This window comes from Cibotium barometz, chromosome 35, assembly GCF_041138505.1.
Source record: "Cibotium barometz isolate CiBa-2024 chromosome 35, ASM4113850v1, whole genome shotgun sequence".
Taxonomy (NCBI): domain Eukaryota; kingdom Viridiplantae; phylum Streptophyta; class Polypodiopsida; order Cyatheales; family Cibotiaceae; genus Cibotium; species Cibotium barometz.
This window is the reverse complement of record NC_141080.1, coordinates 49177973-49198682: the sequence shown is the minus strand read 5'-3', so window position 1 is coordinate 49198682 and position 20710 is coordinate 49177973. Positions and strand designations below refer to the sequence as shown.

General features: G+C 47.1%; 1 protein-coding gene and 2 pseudogenes across 3 annotated transcripts in view; 2 read left to right on the top strand and 1 right to left on the bottom strand.

Moving 5' to 3' along the window:
- LOC147618551 (uncharacterized) overlaps window positions 1-20425 on the bottom strand; it is a 213023-nt gene extending 192598 nt beyond the window's left edge. For 2 of the 3 annotated variants that reach the window (XM_086775006.1, XM_086775007.1), the window contains exons 1-6: window positions 20168-20371; window positions 19980-20019; window positions 19719-19840; window positions 19579-19629; window positions 17391-17510; window positions 16639-16758 (exon numbers count right to left, since the gene is read on the bottom strand). In XM_086775006.1, the coding sequence (XP_086631132.1) occupies window positions 16639-16758; window positions 17391-17510; window positions 19579-19629; window positions 19719-19840; window positions 19980-20019; window positions 20168-20175 (461 nt within the window). In that variant the 5' untranslated portion in view covers window positions 20176-20371. Of the gene's footprint in view, window positions 1-16638; window positions 16759-17390; window positions 17511-19578; window positions 19630-19718; window positions 19841-19979; window positions 20020-20167 lie in introns of all 3 variants that reach the window. The other variant, XM_086775008.1, reaches the window with a different exon arrangement.
- On the top strand, window positions 7998-14817 carry LOC147618553 (uncharacterized; annotated as a pseudogene).
- Window positions 15249-16367, top strand: LOC147618552 (uncharacterized; annotated as a pseudogene).
- Window positions 20426-20710: the final 285 nt, after the last annotated feature.

Here is a 20710-nt window from a genome sequence, read left to right as displayed (position 1 = left end):
GAACTTTCACTTTTTGACATATCTGGCATGATTGGACATGTTGGTAGACATCCCGTCGCACACTAGGCCAATAGAAGGACCTCTCTAACTTCTCCAAGGTATTGTCAATACCTCTATGACCCCCAACGAGAGAATCATGGACAACGTGGAGAAGGACTTGGCGCCCAACAAGACGGTTCTTGAAAAACAACCAATCATCCCGTATACTGTAGTGGCCTGGTTTTGAATTGCGGGCCAACTGATATTGAGTCCCGAACCATAGTCACAGGGGACGTGGAGGACGGACCCCTGGGACGGGGGAACACCGTCCCATAATGCGCGGCACAACGGAACCGGACAGGGGACGGCCAGGGGACGTGTGAGCCCACGCTGCAACAAGGGGACGGCGATTCCGGGACGGCGGGACAGCTGTTCGTGTGGGACGGAGCTAGACGGGACGGTCAGCGGACCGTTGCGCAGTCGGCCGTTGCACCCTGTAACCGTTGGGCGCCCTGTAGCAGTTGGGCACCTAGCCGTTGAGCAGCCCTCCCCACTTGGCCCATGGCTATAAGAAGAGCCCCCATTGGCAAGGCTCAAGCAAGGCTCAAGCTCAAGGCTCAACGCTCCTCAACTTTCAAGGCTCAAGTGGAAAGCTCATTGGCTCAACACTCCTCAACTTTCAAGGCTCAAGACTCAAGTGGGCATTGGGCAACCCGACAAGGCTCTAGCTCTCCTCAAGCCTCAAGGCTCAAGTGGCATTGGGACCTTGGGTAAGTTGTAATTTCAAGTTGTCACTTGTAGTCTTGTTGCTCTCCTACACTCACCTCTTGCTCTAGCCTCTCCATTGGCAAGCCTCTCCTACATCTCTCTCCTACTCTCACCTCCATTGCTCAAGGCTCAAGCCTCTCCTACACTCCCGGTCTCACCTCCTCTTGCTTTAGCCTCTCCTACATCTCTCTCCTACACTCACCTCCATTGCTCAAGCCTCCTTGGCACTTGCCTCCATGGCATCTTCATCTCGCGACCATCCCCCGCACCTCGTTCCGGCGGCGCCAATACGAATAGAGAAAGGAGGACCGAAGGTTGGCCTTGGTGGGAAGAGGTCAACTCCGATCATCCCGGAAGTGGAGGAGGCTCTCGCCCATGGTCATGCAAGCTATGTCCATATAGGCGAACGGGTGGGGCGGATAAAGTGAGAGCTCACCTCTTGCATGAGCCCGGTCATGAGGTCCGATTTTGTGATCAGGTCACATCGGAGACGAGAAGAAGGCTTCTTGAACGTGTTGCTGCACATGAGGCCTTGCTTTCAAGGAGGAGAGTGCCGCATGTGGCCATGGAACCTGCAACACTAGTGAGGCCATCCCAAGGTTCGGCATCCACATCGGCATCCCCATGTGCATCCACTTCATCGGCACCCACGGGCTCATCACCCGCCCCACAAGAACGGGCCCCAACACCATCCTTCTCCATGTCAACCGCATCCACACTCACGCCGGCAAAGTACTCTTGAGGGTAGTTGGGACCCCAAGAAGAAGGAAGAGGTGGATACGGCCATAGCCCGCTTCTTCTTTCATGACCACATTGCTTTCCATGCTGCCAGGTAATCAAGAATTAAGATGTCTAGCTTAAGATCTATCATTTTACAATGTTCCTCTTACAAGTTACTTGAACTTTGAACTTTGAAGTTGATCGGTTATTAAATTATTCATTTTTTGTGGATAGATCAGACTACTTCAAGGTCATGGTGAAGAAGATAGGGGAGTATGGTCCAAACTATACGCCCCCATCATCAGAGTCCTTGCGCACCACATTGCTAGAGAAGGAGAAGAGGCTTGTGGAGCAAGCAACAGAAAACACGAAGCGACAATGGGCAAAGAATGGAGTGTCCCTGATAGCCGATAGATGGAGTGATACGCGGAAGAGGTCCTCCATGGCCTTGTCGCATATTCCCGCGGTGAGATGTACTTCATCGCCTCACATGATGCTTCTGGGACCGGGAAGAGTGCTGATGTGCTAGCAGCAGAGTCGGCTAGTGGCATAGAGATCATTGGCCCAGACCTAGTTGTGGCTTTGTTGCTGATGGGGAGGCTTCAAACAGGGCAGGCGGACCGATCATTGAGAGCATGTACCCCAACATCACCGTGTCATTTTGCATGGCACATTGCTTAAATAATCTCTTGAAGGATATTGGGGACTTGCCATGGATCCGGCCTATCATCCAAGTGGGCAACCAAATAGTGACATTTGTCACAAACCATCAGTTCCTACGCCATGAATTCTCCAAAAAATCTAGCCGTCAGCTCCTCAAATACTCAGATACGAGGTTTGCCTACAACTTCTTGATGCTCCACCGATTGAAAGAGTGTAGTGGTGCATTGAGACAGTTGTTCATTAGTGACGAGTTCACTTCTTCACCATTGGCTTCCACTGAGACAGGAGCTCTATGCAAGGAAAAAGCAGAGAGCCCTGATTTTTGGGAAAAAGTGAAGTGCATTGATGCTATGGTTCAACCTATTGTCCACTTGATGAGGCTTGTGGATGGTATGAAGCCATGCATCGGCAAGGTATATGAGGCTATGGACAGCATGATAGAGAAGCTGAGGGATTTGGAGCCAGATGAGGACAGGTACGAGGAGATCTGTGCCCTATGTGTGCATAGGTGGAACTCCTACTCCTCTCCTTTGCATGCAGCAGCCTATGTGGTGGACCCTGAGTTTCAGGGTAAAGGGCAAGAAAGTGACGCAGAGGTGAGCAAGCTATGGAGACTTGTCTTGACTCGACTTGTGCCTGACCCAAATGTTAGGCGGAAGATCCGTGACCAACAGTCCAGATATAGGAGCTTTCAGGGCTCTTATGGAGACATGGATGCACAGGATGATCGCTTCAAAGTTGGGGTTGCTTTGTGGTGGGAAGATTTTGGTTCGAATGGACCTGAGCTTCAGCATCCAGCCATCCGCATTCTCAGCCAGGCAGTGAGTTCCTCTTGCCTAGAGCAACTTTGGGGCTCATACAGTCACATTGCACCGAAGAAGAGGAACCGTCTTGGGGTGGAACGAGCAAATGATCTATTTGTGAGTGCAAACTTGCAAATGCTTTGCAAGAGTGCAACCGCAAAGGCTGATGCATTTACCGAGTGGGAGATGTCTCAAGATGATGAGGAGTTGGAAAAGCAAGTGGAGGACATCTCTATGGAGCCTACAGGCATTGCAGGGACCCATGATCGTGAGGCCAGCACTTCACATGCCCCTTGAGGCTTTTTGACATATGTACTACTCTAGTGATAGTCTCTTTTTTGTATGCCACTTACGTGGTTAGGGCCACGTAATACGTGGATAGGGCCTAGGCCTTTGCCCTTGTCTTTTGCTTTAGCCTTTGGCGACTGGGTCTTGGGTGCCCGATCCTCCTTTTTTGTAACACCCATTTTTTTGCTAGTATAACTTAATATTGATGCTTTGGAAGTGTAAAGTGACTTTGTTTTAGTATTGTTAAGTTTCTTAAATGAGTGCTTACTTAAAATTGCATATTTTGTATGCCGTCCCCCGTTCCCCATCCCGGTTCCCAGGAATCCCCGCCCCCGTCCCCGTCCCCGTTCCCCGTTACGTTCCCCGTCCCATGTTACTATGTCCCAAACTCTTCCTAATCCAGATACTATGCCTTCATACTGTCTAAGTCTTTGCCTTGAACCTCTGCACAGTGGACTCCTACAATGTCTGAATAGCGCCCTTTCGACTAAGAGCATCAGCTTTTTGCCCACGACGTATTCAACCATTTCACGAAATTGTTGGAACGATTGACTCCCCCTGGACTGCCTGTCACTCCATTGGGCACTAGGCATGGTTTGCAACCATTTAAGTGCATGGTAATCTGTCTTAACTATGAAGTCCCTCTCGTAAAGGAAGTGCTTCCAATGCTTAAGAACGGTCATCAACCCCAAGAGCTCTTTGGCATACACCGAATAAATCTTTTTGGCGTTATTTAAGTTGTGGCTATAGTAAGCCACTGGTCTTCCATCTTGTTGTAAAACAGTTCCAATGGCAAGGTTACTAGCATCAGTAATCACCTCGAAAGGATCATCCCATGATGCCAACTTCAAAACTAGTGACTCAGAGGCAACTTTCTTCGTTGCCTGAAATGCCTATAGAGCCTTGCCCATGATGGACACTTTCTGACGACGACGAGTCTTCACGCCCTTGAGCAAGTCAATAAGAGATGTTGCAACCTGACAAAGACCCACAAATGAGCATATTTCCTGGGCTATAGTGGGAACATCCCAACTAAGAATGGCCTGTACCTTCTTAGGGTCGAGGCTAATACCTAATGAACTAATGATGTATCCTAGGTAATGCATTTCCTGTACTCCAAACTCACTCTTCTTGGCATTGATAAACAACTCATTGTCCTACAAGAGTTGCGAAACCTGTGACACATCTCGCTCATGCTACTCTACAGTCCCTCAGAAGATAAGAATGTCATCTAAGAAGATGAAGACGCATTTGCGAATGAGATCCCCAAAAACCCAAGACATCATTTTGTTGAATGTCGCTGGTGCAATGGTGAGGCCAAAGGGCATCACCACAAATTCGTAGTGGCCACGCTCAGTCCTAAAGGCCGTTTTTGGAATGTCGGCCTCGATGATCCGAACCTGATGGTAGCCACTCTTAAGACCTATCTTAGAAAAGAAATTTGCACCATTGAGTCGTTCGAGGATGTACTCTATTCTGGGCATGGAGAATCCATTCTTCACTGTTAGCTTATTGAGCTGTAATCCACACATAAGCGTGCGGACTTATCCTTCTTCTAAACAAACAAAATGGGAGCGACAAAAGGTGAGGAAGATGATCGGGTAAATCCGGACCGGAGTAGTTGGGCTAACTGCTGCTCCAACTCGCTCTCCAATGCCTTAGAAAGGTGGTAGGGGAACTTGCTTGGAGGTTCTGAACCACAAACAAACTCAATGCGATGGTCCTCGGGTCTACTGGGTGGAAGAGTGGGTGGGAGGTCCTCTCGCAGCATGATGTTGCTGTATTGAGACAAAAGACCAGCCATCTGTTGCTCCACTGCGGGTGCTACTTGAACTGCATTAGATGGAGAGCGGACATATAGTAATGCACACTCTGCTCCTTTGCGGATGGCTCCATAGGCCTGAATGTGGAAAATGAGTGGAATGTCAAGAATGCTCCGATCCCTGCGAATCATGAGAGGCTCAGGAAAGCCTTCAACAATGGTGAAAGTGTCCTGCTCCAATGAGGAATGGGTGCATACTGTCTAAACCACTGGATCCCGAGGATCATGTCACACCCTAAAAACAATGAAATCCCATTGGAATGTGGCCCGCTAAACCTAAAACTCAAATTGCTGAGCTTTATGAGTGATGTGTGTATGTAGACCAGGGGTAAACCACCCTCAGTGAGTTTGTAAAACTCATCCTCAAGAATGTGGGACTGAGGTCATGTTTTTATACCACCTCCTCACTGCAGTCCGCTGCTATTGGGGCTTTCGGCCTGCATACATTCCCACAACTGAATAATACCACTCCGCTGCATTGAATGCCTGGTCGGGTACTGAAAATGCCTTGTCGGCTTGTAGTAAAAAGCCCACGACTAGCAATAAAGCCTAGTCAGCTGCTGTACACACAAGTCGGCTGCCCAAACTGCTGGTCGGGCTGTTTTTGAAGCGTGGCATGCGAAAACATATACAAAATGAACAAAAAAGTTTTGAGCAGTGTGGTCTTTTGGGGAAGAATGAGTTTATTTCAGGGGTGCTTGATGAGGTGTCGTTTGTAGATACTATGGATGTGCTTTTTGATATGGGAAGAGCATGCTTTTACAGGGTGGAAATGAAATGATAGAAGTGTCATCTGTGGAGATGTATGATATAATCCAGGAATTCGAGGGGGTGGAATGTAAAAACATGAATTGCGAGATGGATGCTCATGTTGATACAAAGTACAAAACGGTTGCAAAGAAGGTGAAACCAGTTGCCTTGCCCTTGCCACCAGGAAGCAAGGAGAAGATAGATGAAGCTTCTATGCAACCAAATCTTAGAGATCCGAAGAAAATTGGGCATAAATTTACTCAAGAAACTCTAAAAGAGCTGAAGATTGGTGAGAAGGATTTTCTGTTGCCAGTTGAGAGGGAATGCTTTGAGGAGATGCTTGTAAAACATGGGAAAGCCTTTGCTTTTCAGCCGCATGAGATAGGCTGTGTTGATCCAAGTGTAACAGCACCAATGGTGATCTTTACTGTTCCACATGTGCCCTGGAACCTGCGGCCAATTCCAGTACCAAAGGCTCTCTTGCCAAAGTTGATGGAATTACTAAAAGAAAAGATCAGGATGGGAATCTTGGAGCCATCGTGTGCCCCATATTCCAACAGATGGTTTACTGTACCAAAGAAAAATGGGACATTGCGCTTTATTCAAGACATGCAACCTGTAAACAAAGTCACAATCAGGAATGTGGGAGCAGGTCCGATTGTAGATGAGTTTGCAGAAGCATTTGCAGGGAAAGCTATATACTCTATGGGTGATCTGTATTCGGGATATGATCAGTTCCAGCTGGATATACAAAGCAGGGACTTGACCACAATGAGAACTCCTTTGGGATTAGTAAGGATGTGTACCTTACCACAGGGAGCCACCAACTCAGTGGCACATATGATGAATGGAATGAATAAAGTCTTACGAGACTTCATACCACAAAAAACTATGCCATTTTTGGATGATGTGCCAATAAAGGGCTGTGATGAGAAAGACAAAGATGGGGATTTGGATTCAAAGAGGTGCCGCAAGTTTGTGGCAAATCATATAAAGGATTGTGACATGATTCTATCCAGGCTTGAAGAAGTGAATCTTACTTTATCTGGGCTGAAATCAGTGTTTGGAGTTGGTGAAGTGCTAATAGTGGGACATCTTTGTAGTACTAGTGGACGCCGACCTTGTCCAGCCAAGATAGATGCAATACAAAGAATGAAAGAGACATGCATTAATGTTACAGAGCTGAGGAGATTTCTTGGAGCATGTGTCTTTTATGTTATTTGGATCCCACATTATGCACATGTAGCAGATTCTCTTTATCAACTTTTGAGGAAAAATCAAAAATTTCTGTGGAGTGCAGTACATATTAAAGCTATGCGGAAGCTGAAATGTTTGCTCCAATCATCACCCACTCTGAGAAAGGCAGATTATGAGTGTGGTAGGCCTGTGATTGTTACAGTTGATACTAGTCCTACTGGGATAGGATGGGCAGTAGGGCAAGATGATGAGGATGATCATAGGTATGTAATTAGATTTGGAGCAAAGGTATTAAGCTTTCGGCAACGAAAGTATCCACAGATCAAGAGAGAGTTATGGGGAATAGTCACTGCTCTAAAATGTGAAAAAGAATTAAGACCAGGCTGACCAATAGTTGGCCAGTCCACTTCTTCACTCCAAGGGTTATAAAAGGCAATCATGCTCATCATTTTAAGGCATTCAGTCCAGCCAAGACTGGGTCATGATTTTAGGCTTAGACTAAAGACAGCCTATAGGCTGCAGAATCTGTACTTGTGATATGCAGCGGAAGTCTTTGTATTGGAAGATCCTGTCACACAAATGCTCACACCGTCTTCTGTATCCTGAGTTTCATGAGTTTAGTAATCCACTTTAATACTTCAAACTTTAAAGGGATGAGAGAGAGAGATGAGAACTGTACACCAGATTGGGTCCCGAATTACCCACTGAAGGGCCCCCTATCCCGATAACGAGATAGTATTTGCTTTATTTCTTCAGAGAGAATGATTGTGGACTATAGATAAGCCAAACGCAAGATCTCGGAGGATCGGAAGCCTGGCTGAACTAGCCTGGCTGAACTGTACATGGCTGTAGAAACACCTCGATGACCTGATCTCGAGCCTATGCACTCTTCCCAAGGGCATGAAGAAGGGGCTGCACACCTGAGGCTGAGAAAAGAAGGCGGTGGACTATTCTAAGCTATGTTAGAATGCTGTAAATGCTTATGAATGCTATGTTACCTTTACCACATGGCTGGGGCAGATGGGGACGATGATTGGGAGGCTGAGAACTGCTGTAGGCTGAAACGCAGACTGTATGGATGAGGCTGAGAACTGCTGTAGGCTGAAACGCGGACTGTATGGATGAGGCTGGACTGAAACGCAAGGTAGGACTGCTGTGGAATTGTAAACGCAGGGTTGTGCTAATGCTGGAAAGAAAACGCAGGACTGTACTGATGCTGGACAGACAACGCACGATTGTTTGCTGTTTTGGGGATTGAGGAGGACTGTACGGCTGCGCCTGTATGTTGTCCTACTGAATTGCTGAGTTAGGACTGCTGACTGGCTGCGTTAGTACTGCTAAATTGCTGCGCTTATGGCTGTAGGGACTGCTGAACTGCATGCGTTGGAGAACCAGGGCTAGCTGAAGCAAACTCGAGCACTCCAAGGGCTGGATGAGACTAGCCTAGTGCTGAAGGCAAGGGAACTCCTAGGGCTGAGGAGGAAAGCTCTTAGCACACTGAAGACTGAATGAGAAACTAAGTCCTATGCAAGCCTAGTTATACTAACTAGAGACTGGTCAAGTTGGCTGGTCATTTATTTAATAAAGTTTATATTTATAAATGACAATAAATGCTAAATAAATACCAAAAAATATGGGAAAAATACCAGAAAAATCCTAGTAAATTCCCTAAGGCTTCTAGGATGTTCTAAATGATGCACAGGCATATGAATGCATATTATGCAGGATGCCTGATGCAAACCCTAAGGCTTCTACTGACTCTACATGCATGAATGATTCTCTTTCCAAGTGGGTTAAGGGACTTGACTGAGATTGACTGACCCGCTAAGGCTGAGGAATGACCTACGTAGCTCGTGCCTGACTTATCCTGGACTGAGGATGTACAATGGGGTCACAGCGTACGACAAATATCATCCTACTGGGTTCTAATACTATACAACTGTTGCACTGCTGATGATGAGCCAGTTTGTCACCATGCACTGAGTGCAGAGTGCATGTGACAGTACTGGCTTTTTGTACTATAAGAATATACTAAATACTCAGCTCTCTCTCTCTCTCTCTCTCTCTCTCTCTCTCTCTCTTCTGCATGCATTTTGCATCAGCATTTTCCAGGATGTGTTTAGGGATGAAAGAAGACCCCTAGAGCTTCCGCATGTAACAACAACAACATGAATCTTCTCAAGCAGCCAACCAAGGGAGAGGATATCATGTCAAGAAAAGTAGCACATTCAGCCCATACACAGTAGCAGTTAACAAAAATCATAAATCAGCCAATCTAAGGCCAATTATTGGAATACCGATCCTTATTATTGGTCATGTGTCTCCCACTATCAATTATCCCTGAATCATCTTGCAGTGCTACATTAGTTGTCTCTATAACATAATTGGATTCTTCTTTGATTTTCCAATTGTCATTTTTAGCAATTGCTTTCTTTTTCTTGCATTTTTTAGCTACTGCAATAAAAGCATTTGCTTGCTCTTGCTACAATAAAAGCATTTTTATCTTTTTCTTCTTATCTGAAGAGCTAGAATCCTTATCCTTGTTATTCGAAATTGTGGTTACCACTCTTGCGACTTTGCAACAGCATCTCCTCATCTCAAAGTAGAGAGTAAGAAATGCCTCCACACAACTTCACGTCCATTGAGCTGCTATTGTTATACCTACTTCTCGAGATTGTGAAATCTTGACGATTCTGTGATCTCATACTCACTCTACAACATGGGCCATGCATTTGTAGCTCTTGAGACATGATGTGTAAGAATACACAAGAGTGGAAGCTAGATCAACATAATACAAAGCACTGAATTGCAAAAAGAAGTGGAGAGTAGACAATACTACTGCTTGGAAAAACTTGATTACAAATTGATGGCATCCGCCCACCCGTGTGCTTCGGGTAAGGAGCACACGGGTGGCGATCTAGACAAACTCTGGACGGAGGATGTCTTCCTTACAAGAGTGCTTGAACACAATGAACTCGATGATGAACTAAGGCTGCCAAAGTAGTCTATATATAGCATCCAAGATCAGCATGGACATAGGTCAGCCACATAGGTCAACCCACGACGTGGTCCAAAATGACCAACCAACCACATCATTCAATTGGAATGATATTAGACTACGACAATGTTCCACACGGCCTTTGCGCAGCTCCCACAGCCATGTGAGACCTTCTGGACCCTCCAAAGGGCCCCGTAACCAAAGAACAGTGTCCTCGGTTTGTTGTCCAACACTCACTAATGCGCTAACCTAGCCGGCATAAGCATGCATCCTACTTGGCAGAGTGCCAAGACTACACAAGTCGTCTGCTAACCATCTGGCCTCACTTGGCCAACATCCAGTCTCTAAACTGGGAACTATCGAGTGCCCAAGCACTCACCACAATAGCTACTCCTCATAAAGGGTGCCTTACAAAATAGAGCACATCCATCACCCACAGAAACAACACGAGGGTGGAGCATTGAGTGAAAGCTTTTCCAACACCCCCCCCTTAATGTCCACCCATAGGTAAACTACCTTTTCGGCCCAACGCCAAGTCGATGAAGATGGCACTCTCAACAAATCTCTCCCTAGAGCCTTTGTGAAAATGTCTACGCGATTCTCTACCGTCGGGCAGTAGATAAGCTCCACCTCTCCATCCATAATAAGCTCACACACATAATGATATTGTATCTCAATGTGCTTCATTCAAGCATAAAACACTAGCTTCTTGGCGATCACCATGCAACTCTAATTGTCGCACAGCGACACTTTTACTCCCTCTTGAGTAATACCCATGTCTCCTAAGTTCCTTCTCAACCAGAAGCTTCACATAAAGCAAAGCATGCTGCCGTGTACCTAGCCTCTGTAGAAGAAAGTGCCACTATAGGCTACTTCTTGCTGATCCAAGATGTAATAAATTAAAAAACAATAACTAACAACAAATTTCCTGCTATCACAATCCATTATTTTAGTATATTTATTTTAGTGCCTACCCTGACACAGGAGGGGGTTACACTTCAGCGCGCTGCGGACCTCCGAGCCATACGAAGACCGAGAGCACTAGGCTACCAGACTCCCAGACTACATCAGAGGGAGATCACAGAGATACGGGCTCGACATCAGCACCATATCCAAGAGCGGCTAGCTCACTTACACTCACACCCGGAGATCATGCTCCAAGGTATTTTTGCCTCGCCATCGCCTATGTATCACATATTACACCCCCATTATGGTACTGGTTGGAGCTAGACAGATCTGCATTGCATTCTTGTATACCCTATGCATATAGGTTGCATACTGAGCCTCTAGCAATAGTGCTCCATCCATCACACCCCCCTACTAGCTCAGTACTTTCATAGTTTATTTCATGTTCATTTTGTCCTTTTTTATCTAGACATCCAGAAGACATTGATTTGTCTCATAGGTCAAGTTCAGCCTCTAGTAGACGTTAATACAGCTTTCTTTCTATCTTTCTCTCTCTCCACGTGACGTAGCTAAGGGAGACCTCTCGGCCATACTCATTAGCCCCATGCTTGATATTTTGGAGAGTGGTATACCATCTACAAGGGGCTGATGCTCCTCTCATATTTCTATGTTCCTAGTATTCCATGATGAGTTTCCATGGATAGTTTTGTATCACCCCAGGGAGATAGCTATGTTTTTGTTTCTATTTTATTTTCCATTCCATGATGAGATATGCCATGGACGTTATTGTATCACTTTGGTCTCATAGGCTGGGTCTTTAGTAGACGCTTAACATAACTTTCTCTACGCATGGGCATTTCAAGGCCTACACACACGGGGGCTTGGAGAGTGGGCAAGAACGACAAGAATGGAGGAGAGCGCTCTCATTTTATGCTTTCCCACCTTGGAGGCCAAGAAGGATTTCTTGGCCAAGCGCTCCGCCCTTAAGAAAACGAGCATCTTTTTAGGAGATGACCTCACCTTGGCACAGCTAGCACATATGAGGGAGTGCATGCCGGAGATTAGGGCAGCCAGAGAAAAAGGGAGGCTAGCATTTTACAAAGGAGGCAGAGTGGTGATACTAGAGAGACGCACCACCTGACGGTGCGAGACCTATGGGACCAGTCTGAGACTTGCAGTATGGAACTGCAACGGAGCATTGAGAATGGATGTGGGGGCCTTTGAGGACAGCTTCAGAGATAGGGACATCATCTTCTACTCGGAGACACATCAGGCCCCAGGCAGCACATTACCGAGAGTGGCGGGATACAGATGGGAGACGACTTGTAGACAGGAGGCCCGTTCGAAGCATGGTGGTCGCGGATCTGGAGGAGTTGCAGTTCTTTTTAGAGAGGAGCTTCAGCCAATCATCCATGATATGCGCCGTGATGAGAGCGCGAGGTACATGTGAGTCAGAGTGAGGCCAGATGAGGGTAGACCCCTATACATTGCTATATGTTACTTTCCACCCAGCACATCTCATTATGCAGTGCCCAAGGGGCAATCTCCATATATGATTCTAGATGAGGACATATGGGAGTTCTCCAGGGAGCGAGATGTTATCATACTTGGGGACTTCAATGCTCGAACGGCTAAGTACCAGACCTCCTTCTTTGACACTTCGGAGGAGATGTTGAGAGAGATAGATGTGGAGGAGATGTGTTTGACCCGGAGATCACAGGATGAGGTGGAGTGTACTGAGTATGGGAGATACCTCTTGGAGAGGGGGACTGCACATGGGCTGGCCATTTTAAATGGCCTAGAGAGGTATCCACTTGCCAGTGGCTTTACTTGCTTTCCACACAGACATGGGGCCAGCACAGTGGATTATGTTCTAGCCTCGCCAACCTTCATCCCGAGTATCCAGGATTTTGCGATTGGCCCCCGGCCCATCAGAGTTACGGTGGATCATGCACTTCTCTCCTTTATGGTGGATTTCCACTGCAGTACCCGCCAGGTTGGGCAGTCCTCCTATCACCCGAGATATACCTTCTATAGAGAGACTGATGGAGTATACACCGCAGAGATCTACAGCCTGTTGAGTGCAGAGGATCCACAGAGGCCATTAGCAGAGCTGACACAGATCCTGACAGAGGCTTTACATACAGCTGCAGCGACGGCCTTCCCCCACACACAGCCCATAGTACGACCACATCCTGGGAGCATGCCCCAGAATAGTTGGTATGATGATGATTGTAGGGAGCTCAGAGCCCGGCTATAGAGAGAGGTGGCCACAGGTGTTACTACATATAGACAGTCACGCATCATCTTCCGATCCCTCATTCGGCGGAAGAAGAGAGCATTCTTAGCTCGGCTGGAGAGAGACATCTATCAGTTGTTTTTGACTCAGGATTCTGGGGAGGCCTGGAGATTGCTTAGAGAGCAACCCTTGCCTCCGGCCATTACCTCTCCAGATACATGGGGCGAGTATGCAGCCTCCATCTACACAATACCAGAGCAGCCCTCCTGTCAAATCCCCACGGATCCCCTCGTGATCGATCTTGGTTCGAAACTCGAATCCTGCAAACAAACGAACAAACAACAAGCAAGGGGGTGCAGGCCTGACTCACCTCCCAACCATGACAGCCGTGGGCGAGCCCACAGTCTTGGCTGTCCCCACCGAGCCACGAGCTGAGCTAACTAGGTTGACGTACCGACCAATCTCCTCCTCATGACGTCCCATACCGCCACGAAGCTGCCCTCGCGGGCCTAGAGATTGCTGCCGGCCTCGGCTGCATAAAGCAGGTGCACGTCTGCACTAGATCCAGGCTCCAAGACCATAGAGCTCTCACAAACTCGCGAGACTCTCTGTATTCAATAACTAACCTTCGCCACCCTTTTATAGGCTCTTGGCTGGTCATCGGGCATCCACACTTGGCCGCCCGCCCGTCCATACTTGGGTGCCCGCCTGTTAGTATATCCCTAACTCAGCTCGTCAATCAGCCTGCCTAGTTCCAAGCTTCCCCAAGCCTCGAAACTAGTCTTGCATGCGTATAGCACACGGTAGATACCCACTGTGCACATGACACCTCCAGAGCGTTGTCCACCCACTTCTACCTTCTTCACAGCAGAGATGGTGAGGAGGGCCATCAACAGATTGCATACAGGGAGGGCACAGGATCATGAGGGCATTGTAGCCGAGCATTTCATACATGCTAGAGATATGATTGCAGACTTGCTAGCTCTCATGTTTAATAGAGCCATGTGTGAGGGGTTTCCTGGGACTTGGAGTACTTCCACGACTGTGCCAGTACTCAAGTCTCGAGATCCGAGCCTGCCGACTAACTACCGCACCATTATGATTGGTCACTCGCTGGCCAAGCTATATGCCTCTATTCTTGAGCAGGAGTTGAGCAGATGGGCAGAGAGACAAGGGGTCCAAGCTTAGGGACAGGCCGGATTCAGGAGGAGATTCTCTACTTTGGATCATATCTTTACCCTCAGGGCTATCATTGAGGAGGGCAGAGCACATGGGAGGAGGATCTACTATGGCTTTGTGGATTTCCGCAAGGCCTTTGACACAGTGCCCAGAGCTAGACTGATGCGCACGCTGCAAGACTTGGGGGTTCCATGCGAGCTCATTTGGGGTATTATGGCACTTTATGAGACAGTAGTTGGGCAGGTGCGGACTTCAGAGGGTCTCTCCCAGCCAGTACACTCCACTATAGGGGTGAAACAGGGCTGCCCGCTCTCTCCGACTCTATTTGGACTATACATTGATGAGATCTCTGATTATATTGGGACACGAGGGGACAGAGGAGCCCAGTTGGCTGTCACTTGGATACCTCTGCTCTTATATGCTGATGATATCAAATGGTATGCACAGGACAATGGCACTTGGATACTTTACATGCTTATGCACAGGACAATGGGCTCTTAGTTAACCTTGGTAAGACCAAGGTTATGGTGTTTAACACAACAACTCAGTGGGTTTGGAGATCAGCGCCTATTTTCACATATGGGCAGGAGACAGTGGAGTATGTTGACTCACACATATCTTGGAGTGGTGTTCACTGGGCCCACATTTTCCATGAGGGGGGTAACAGAGGCCAGATTGACTAGAGGATATGCAGCACTAGGAAGTCTAGAGAGGATGTGCTCATAGGTACAGTTTCAGGAGTCACGCACTAAGCTATGGCTTTTGACACGCTAGTCACATCGGCTATGCTTTATGGAGTATAGATCTGGGGGCCTAGCCTAGATCGTCACAATCGATCAGGATGCACATACGATGGATGGAGATCAATGGAGAGACCACTTGTGTCCATGATCTCCAGGATGATTCAGGCTAAGGCCTCGGTACCCCAAAGCCAAGATGGAAGCACCACCGATCGTAGTCGAGGCTCTTGCCAGATCAGTGTCCTTCATTCATAGCACCTGGGAGCTTCCCCGACACCGGTATGCACGACTTGCTTTAGAGTCCTCTCATCAGCTAGCCATGGAGGAAGACACTTCATGTTGGTATGCGCAGATAGCATCCTGGTTTGAGCTCCACGGGTTCAGTTTAGACAGACTTCCACCCTTCTAGTACTCTCTGGAGGCACACTCTCTCACCTTGACACATTCTGAGATTAGTAGAGTCATCAGACAGGACCTCATTCAGTTGGACACTAGGAGGACATGGCTAGAGCCCTCACAGGAGTTGGGGACGAAGATGGCTTTCTATAGAGACCATCTTCTCCGCACCACTGAGGATGGCTTTATACTTAGACCGAGCTACATGGATACCCATCTGTCTCATGGATTGAGGTGCGCCATTGGGCAGATCCGCAACTCCTCACATCAATTAGAGATAGAGACAAGCAGATTTACAGGCATACCTCCAGGGGACAGGATTTGTCAAATTTGTTGGATAGAGCTAGAGACGGAGGAGCACTACATCTGTCACTGCACAACATATTATGAGATTCAAGGGCGCTACCATTGCCTTTTCAGAGAGGGATTTGGACCACTGGCTAGAGTCATGGACTATTGTGATCAACGATGCTTGGGTTTTTATCTCCTGGAGATCCGCAGGCTCAGAGAGTCCATTATCAGGAGCAGACGCCCGACTGGCAGGGAGTCCACACAGAGACAGATTACTGACTTCTTTAGAGGGACTACCCGGGAGGACACACAGCCAACAGCCCAGCGGGCACCCCATGGGACTCTAGTTGAGAGAGCTATCCAGTTGGGCAAATCTAGATGCCCGAGGGTTCGCGGATCCTCACATCGGAGACGGTGCCTACACCGGAGGATTCAGAGCATCATTGCGAGGCATCGGGCTCGTCCGACCAGGCATCTCACTATGGCAGATATCCAGGCCATCCGGCAGAGACCCATGCTAGAGCTCCTAGGATGATTACGACTACAGCCATATACTGTTGTACTCACTGTCACTTTTGTACTCCCCCATATTCATGTATTCATGTATCCATGTACTCATGTACCCCATTTTGACCAATAGCATTAGCTTCCCACTCTCCCTAGTTGCTGCTTCCGGATGCCCCCTACTGATGTATTGTGGGGCTAGATACTTACCTTCAGTTCTTTCTTTTCTTTTCCAGACAGTGTATCAGATGTCACATGGTTGTAACTTTGGTCTCATAGGTCACTTTGGCCTTTTGAAGACGTTAATATAACATTTCATTTCTCTCTCTCTCTCTCTCTCTCTCTCTCTCTCTCTCTCTCTCTCAATGTTATTTAACAGTCATGAAAATCATCACCTGTCTTTTCGAAGCTTGAATGTTATCCGTGTTTGATTCAAGTTGAAGTCTTCCCATCCTGAAGGGCGCTCATATATAGCATAGGAGTAGAAGCCACTAGTCCCCCGAAGAAGAACAAACCTGTCAAAACATTACCGTTCAAACACCATGATGACAATTATTCTTGTGTGGCATTGCATATCAGTCTGTTTATTGAAGGAAAAAGAAAAATTCTCTGCTAAACTGATTGCATAACTCTATACCATAGGTAAAATAATCACCTCAAAATGCAGGGTACAGGTGACTAGAATCTAGATCTCTACAAACCAAGTTCCCTTCCAAGAGCCAAATATCCATCTCCTAAGTCACTAAATGAGGTCTAGAAATTATGAAAACTAGACTCAAAGCCTAGGAAGATCATTCTCAGCAAAGATATATAACCTCAAAAGAAGCCATATTAGGTGAACAAGTTCCCTACCCCCTCCCAATTAGCCAGGACAATTAAGAGCTTCCAGCAGCAGCAGCAAGCTATAGTGCCAGCTCCCCCACTCGCTCATTGGGGACAGCCAGTATCATGTCAAAGAGAGGTGGGATCTAACAATCAAGACAGACCTCACTATGCCACAAACAGATAAACCATTGCAGAAGTGATACATGCAATTTCCACATGGTCTAAGGCCATCTAGATTACTACTTTTTGGCACAAATGATCAAAAACTATTGTTTGTTAGATAAGAATCTAGCCATGTAAAGCCATTACTAAAGCAAATTACCTTTTATCAATGTTTAGTGGAACCATAGCTGGTTTACTATCCCGAACATAAGGCCGAACAAAAGAGACTTCCACCATATCGGAACTTGCATAAATAACATAATATGCAGTCCCATAGATGCTGCAAAGGTCATCCCAAAAGGTTAGCATAACATCAAGGTAACACAAAACCTACGATTTCAAGCATCAAGCATCTCAAAATGTAAGCAACAAAATTGTTTATCGTTTCTTTTAATAGAAATTGAACATCAAAGCTATAGCTGAAAGGTTGAGAGTTAAATGGATTATGAGACATTCGCAAGAGCTCCCCGTACCTGAGATGCCCCCCTACCCCCCCACCCCCCCCCCTCCTCTCCCACTGCCCTCTCTGCCACTTCACTGCCCCTGCCTCTGCTACCCATGCCTCTCTTTTCTGCAGCCCTGCCTCTGCTGCTCACGCGTCTTTGCTTCCCATGCCTCTCTGCTGCCTGCACTGCACCCCCTCTGCTGCCCCCTTTCCACTGCCTGCCCTCCTCGTCCTGCTGCTTGCCCCACTGCCTGCCCTTTCCTTCTGCCTTCCCTGCTTCTATCCCTCCTCCCCTGCAGTCTTCACCACAGAACACTTTCCATCAGGGTTCTACTCGGCCTTTTTCCATCAGCAGATTAGCACCATGGCTAATCATCCCCCCCCCCCCCCCCCCGGCCCGGCAAACCATAAATTTTACAGAAGCCTGCGACCCTTTTCGCTGAGATCGAAAAAGACACCAAGACGACCCTCGTTGCCAAAATCTTCGGGTCCCATCCGTCCCGTCTCCGGGCCCGTGATTGGGTACTTGCAGCGTTGCCCTTCCATTTTGCACTCCATTTCAAAGATGTTAGGTTTCTTGGGAGGGGTTTCTTCCAGGTGAACTTTGATGCTGAGGTAGCAGCCTGAGAGGTGTTGAAGGGCATCCATTCCCATTGGGCCCAAGGAAGATGTTCTTCCTACCCTACACCAGCTATTTCGACCGTGCTGAAGAAGACCGGAACCGCTTTCCTCTTACACTCAGATTCCCAGGTCTTCCATTCTCATATTGGCCGATGTTGGAGGCCTTTTGGGCTGGTCCTATACGTGGCCCCTATCGCTGCCTTGCCGACCTCTGCCACCAGCCCACGTGGTCACTTCCTCGGCACTGTCCCCAGGGTTACAGTGCTTGCTTGTGACTGAGTTTTTAAGGACTTTATGCTGCTTCCGAGACCTGACGGTCCATTGAAGCAACATATGGAGATTGCACGTAGACCTGACCAGTGTCGGGTCTATCACCAGTAGGGGCACTTTGTCAGGGACTATCATAGGGCTAGGAGTCGTATAGGAGACGGTGCAAACACGCCTCTCAGGCAACACAACCTAAGACTTCACCTCGGCTGTCACCAATTGGCCGACCATTTGGTCCATCTCCAGTTTTGTGTCTCGTTCACTTGAGGCCAGGCCGGTGTCTCATGTGAAGAGGCCAGTATTTTTTTGCTTAACATGGACGGGAACCAGACTAGTGCCACCCGTGTGTTAGCAGGATGAAGTCGTATGGACGGGAGCCAGACTGGTGCCATCCGTGTATGACCTGGACTGTGTTTTATCCATGGGATTGTCACGCCATGGAAGAACCACTATTTGTGCCATGTCTTACCTATGGGACTGTCACTCCATAGGGAGGCTCGTGCCTGGAACTGTGTTTTACCTATGGGACTGTTACTCCATAGGAAGACCAGGATTTATGTTTTATGTCGTGCCATTTTTGTGCCCGACAGATATTTTGTACTTGTTCCATGAACGGGAGATATGTCCATGATACTATTTAGATCATTGCCTAGTTGTTTTGTGCCTCAGGGAGTCAAGGACACACAGTTGCAGAGAGAGAAAGCGCAGCTAGTTTATGAGAGTGGGATTAAGACATCTTTTTTCCCTGCCACCCATCTTTTTTCCCTGCCACCCATATGGGACATTGTGGGTAGCACAAGTCACCTGAGTGGTTGAGATTCCCCCCTTATTTGGTTGAAATCTCCCTTTTGTATATTTTTTCATACTTAATAGAAGTCTCTTTTATAGGGGAAAAAAATGGAGAGCAAAAAGATTAAGAATATGAATGTTAATAATTGAGAAAAAGCAACTAAATGTAAAATCTGATTTTTTTGAAACCAACTAAATGTAAAAGCTTCCAAAGATAGTTGCTCACACATCAAAATTGTCACGTCCTCCGGGCTCATTCCAATTGAGATCCCAATACCTATTTTGAATAAAAGGCTCATCACCATGGCTTAACAAATTTAATCTTGTCTTATCTTTAAGGGGCAAAGCAAAGCAAAATTACTTTACCCTCTATTTGTCTCTTTGTTCAAAACCTCCAACAAGTTATCAACCCCCCCAAAGCGAAGGCTAGTGACAATGCCTCCAGGTTTTGATAGAGTGACCTGGAGAATGCCATTATCCAACACGACCTACAGAGAAAACATGCACTTTTTATTATTAAAAACTTCAAACTGATCCACATAATTTAATTGTACCGAAAAAAAAAAATTTTTTGACGACCCATGTATTTGGAAACTATGGGAAATTTTGCTAGAAAAATTCAATTACATAATTTCCTTGATCGATCAAGCGTACGTCACGGCCTGGCCTGGAAAAATGTACGCACAAGAAATTTACCTTAAATTTTCATAGCCTAATTTCTTTGTAGCTCATGCAGTGAATTAGCACATGTGATCATTCTATGGATTGAGCAAATTTTTTGGTTTTAAATGTCCTCGAATTGGCAGAGTGCAAACCTGTTCATGGTGTTTGTATGACGCAAGAATCCGAGCTTACAATGGCAGCGTAATGTCCACGCTTAGTGTTGTGCGTGTGTGAGAGAAAGAAAGAAAGAAAGATAGATAGATATATTAAGCGTCTACTAAAGACCCAATGGGCCTATGAGACAAAGTGATACAATGATGTCTATGATATATCTCATCATTGAATGGAAAATAAAACAGAAAGAAAACATAAACATAGCTATCTCACTGGGGTGATACAAAACTGTCCATGGAATACTAAGAACATAAAAACATGGGAGCGACATCAGCTCCGAGTAGATGGTATACCACTCTCCAAAATATCAAGCATGGGGCTGATGAGTATGGCTGAGGGGTCTCCCTCAGCTATGTCACGTGGAAAGGTAGCTCAATGGCGGTGGAGCATGTCTTGGATCTGGGCTGATGAGGTGATCATGGTCGACGGGGGGGTCGAGGGCGTCGGGCACGCTAGAGTGCAGAGACTCGGTCCGAGGTAACTAATCTCGGGCGAGGTAGGTCCAGAGCAGCTCGTGGAGG